Raw genomic sequence first — 2360 nt, forward strand, 5'->3', positions numbered from 1 at the left:
TGTAGACCAGGCTGGTCTCGAACTCACAGAGATCCGCCTGCCTCTGCCTCCCGAGTGCTGGGATTAAAGGCGTGCGCCACCATCGCCTGGCTAGATTTGATTCTTAATACCTACATGGTAGCTCATAACCGTTTGTAACTCCAGTTCCTGGGGATCCAAAGCCTCTGGCCCCTATGGGTACCACATAGGCAGGTGGCACAAAAAACATACAGATAAAACATCCATACACATAAAGTAATAATTTTTAAAAAGAATCTCAATTTTAAATTGTGTTTAACTTTGTCATTGATGCTAGGAATTTAATCCAGGGCTTTGTGTAAGCTAAGCAAGTACAGTTGAGCTATATATCCTAGCACTATTTATTTTCAACTTACTTAAATTTAAATAACCTCTCAATTAGTGGCTAAAGAACAAAGCTTGTCCAATTTTATGCTGCATCATACTTAGGCTGCATCATAGTCTCTGGGAAGGCTTATTACAGGAGATTATGGGCCCATCCCTGGAGTTTGTGGTTGAATCTCAGTAGGGCTTTGGAGTTTGTTTCTGATAAGCTCCCAGCTGCTGCTGGTGGTGACTGGAAACTGTTTCGGGGGTTGCTGGAGAGAGATGTGGGGCTGTGCTGTGTGTGACTCCTCTGTGTGACGCAGTATCATTTCTGAAGTTCTATAATTTAACACTGAACTACAGGAGGACATTGGAATGGGGCATCGGAACTTGGGTGTATCACCTGAGAGTGTCTTCCCTACCCCTGTCAGGATAATGGCCTGATTACATGTCTGTGTTTTTCTTGGCCCTCTGATCTGAGCTGTTTCTCAGGGCTGTAGGTCTCAGTGTGGCTCTTGAGTTAGTTGGGTGTTTGCTCAGGTGAGGTTTCTCGTGTTCTAGTTGACCTTTGTCGTGTCTGCTGCCCCTCTGGCTTTGCTTGTTTACTTTGCTTCTTCACTCCTCCTTTATTAAACTGCCTGATATAGTTGTTTTTGTTATAGACCCAAGTGGGACGATTCGCTCCTCAGTTTTCTGGCTACCAACAACAAGACTCTCAGGAGCTCTTAGCCTTTATTCTCGATGGATTGCACGAAGACCTGAACCGAGTAAAGAAGAAGCCCTACCTGGAGCCAAAGGATGCCAACGGGCGACCAGATGCGGTATGATATTGAAGCTGTCTGCACAGTGTCCCAAAGAGACTTCCTTCTCTTGGCAGCATGGGAACAGTCTTCTGGTGTTGGTTAGTGTGAGGGCCCTGGTAACCTCTCACTGCTACTCATAACAGGGATGCATTCCTAGTCAGGAAGGAACTACCTGTACTTGCCTTTTTTTTTTTTTCTTTCTGGCTTTCTTTCTGGCTGGCTTTCTTTCTTTCTTTCTTTCTTTCTTTCTTTCTTTCTTTCTTTCTTTCTTTCTTTCTTTCTTTCTTTCTTTCTTTCCCAGTGCTCTAGGGCCTTTTGAATAGAAGGCACTCTACCACTGTGCATCCCCAGCCCAACAGAGTTACTGTGGGTTTCTTCAAGTTATCTACTTTGTTTAGTATTACACTGGCAAGCCAGGAACTAAAAAGCTCTGAAAACTTTAAAATGTTGACAGTGAGATCTTAGCGTTGCTCCTGCTGTTTCCAGGTAATCCAGGATATTTATCTGTGATGCTCGTGATAAAAGGTCCAACTTCACTCCTGCTGGGCAAATGCTGGATCTCATTATGTATCTGGGCTGGCATTAGACTGTGTAGCTGAGTCTAGAAAATTTGAGTATTTTGTCTCCAGAGTAGTAAACTAACCTCTTCTCTTCTTGATTATTAAAATATCTCATTAAGACTAAAATTAGAGCTGAGAAGTGGTGGTACATGTCTTCAATCCCAGCACTCAGGAGGCAGAGGCAGGCAGATCTCTGTGAGTTCAAGGCCAGCCTGGTCTACAGAGCAAGTTCCAGGACAGGGATGCACAGAGAAACCCGGAGTATGGGGGCGGAAGGTGAAACTAAATTTAGGACATATATACTTGTTACCTTGATTTTTCTGGTACAGGAAAGGGGAATGAATTTTAGAGACCTTGTGGCATTGAAATAATTGATAAGAATGCTTTAAAATCGCACTCAAATCTTAACAAGAAAACCATGAGATAGCTTAAATATGCCATGATTAAATATCTGATCCCAGCACTCCGGAGGTGGAGGCAGGCAAACTTTTGAATTCAAGGCTAGCCTGCCTGGTCTACAGAGTGAGTTCCAAGACAGTCAGTGCTGTGTTACACAGAAAAACCCTATCTTAAAAAACAAAACTCTTGGGGGCTGGAGAGATGGCTCAGTGGTTAAGAGCATTGCCTGCTCTTCCAAAGGTCCTGAGTTCAATTCCCGGCAACCACATGGTGG

At 43.9% G+C, this 2360-nt stretch overlaps 1 protein-coding gene across 2 annotated transcripts in view; it reads left to right on the forward strand.

Moving 5' to 3' along the window:
• Usp4 (ubiquitin specific peptidase 4) overlaps positions 1-2360 on the forward strand; it is a 41497-nt gene that overhangs the window by 21595 nt on the left and 17542 nt on the right. For both annotated transcript variants that reach the window (XM_005347901.2, XM_026779219.1), the window contains one exon: positions 987-1145. In XM_005347901.2, coding sequence (XP_005347958.1) covers positions 987-1145 — 159 coding nt within the window. The remainder of the gene's footprint in view (positions 1-986; positions 1146-2360) is intronic.

This window comes from Microtus ochrogaster, chromosome 5, assembly GCF_000317375.1.
Source record: "Microtus ochrogaster isolate Prairie Vole_2 chromosome 5, MicOch1.0, whole genome shotgun sequence".
In the NCBI taxonomy this organism is placed as follows: domain Eukaryota; kingdom Metazoa; phylum Chordata; class Mammalia; order Rodentia; family Cricetidae; genus Microtus; species Microtus ochrogaster.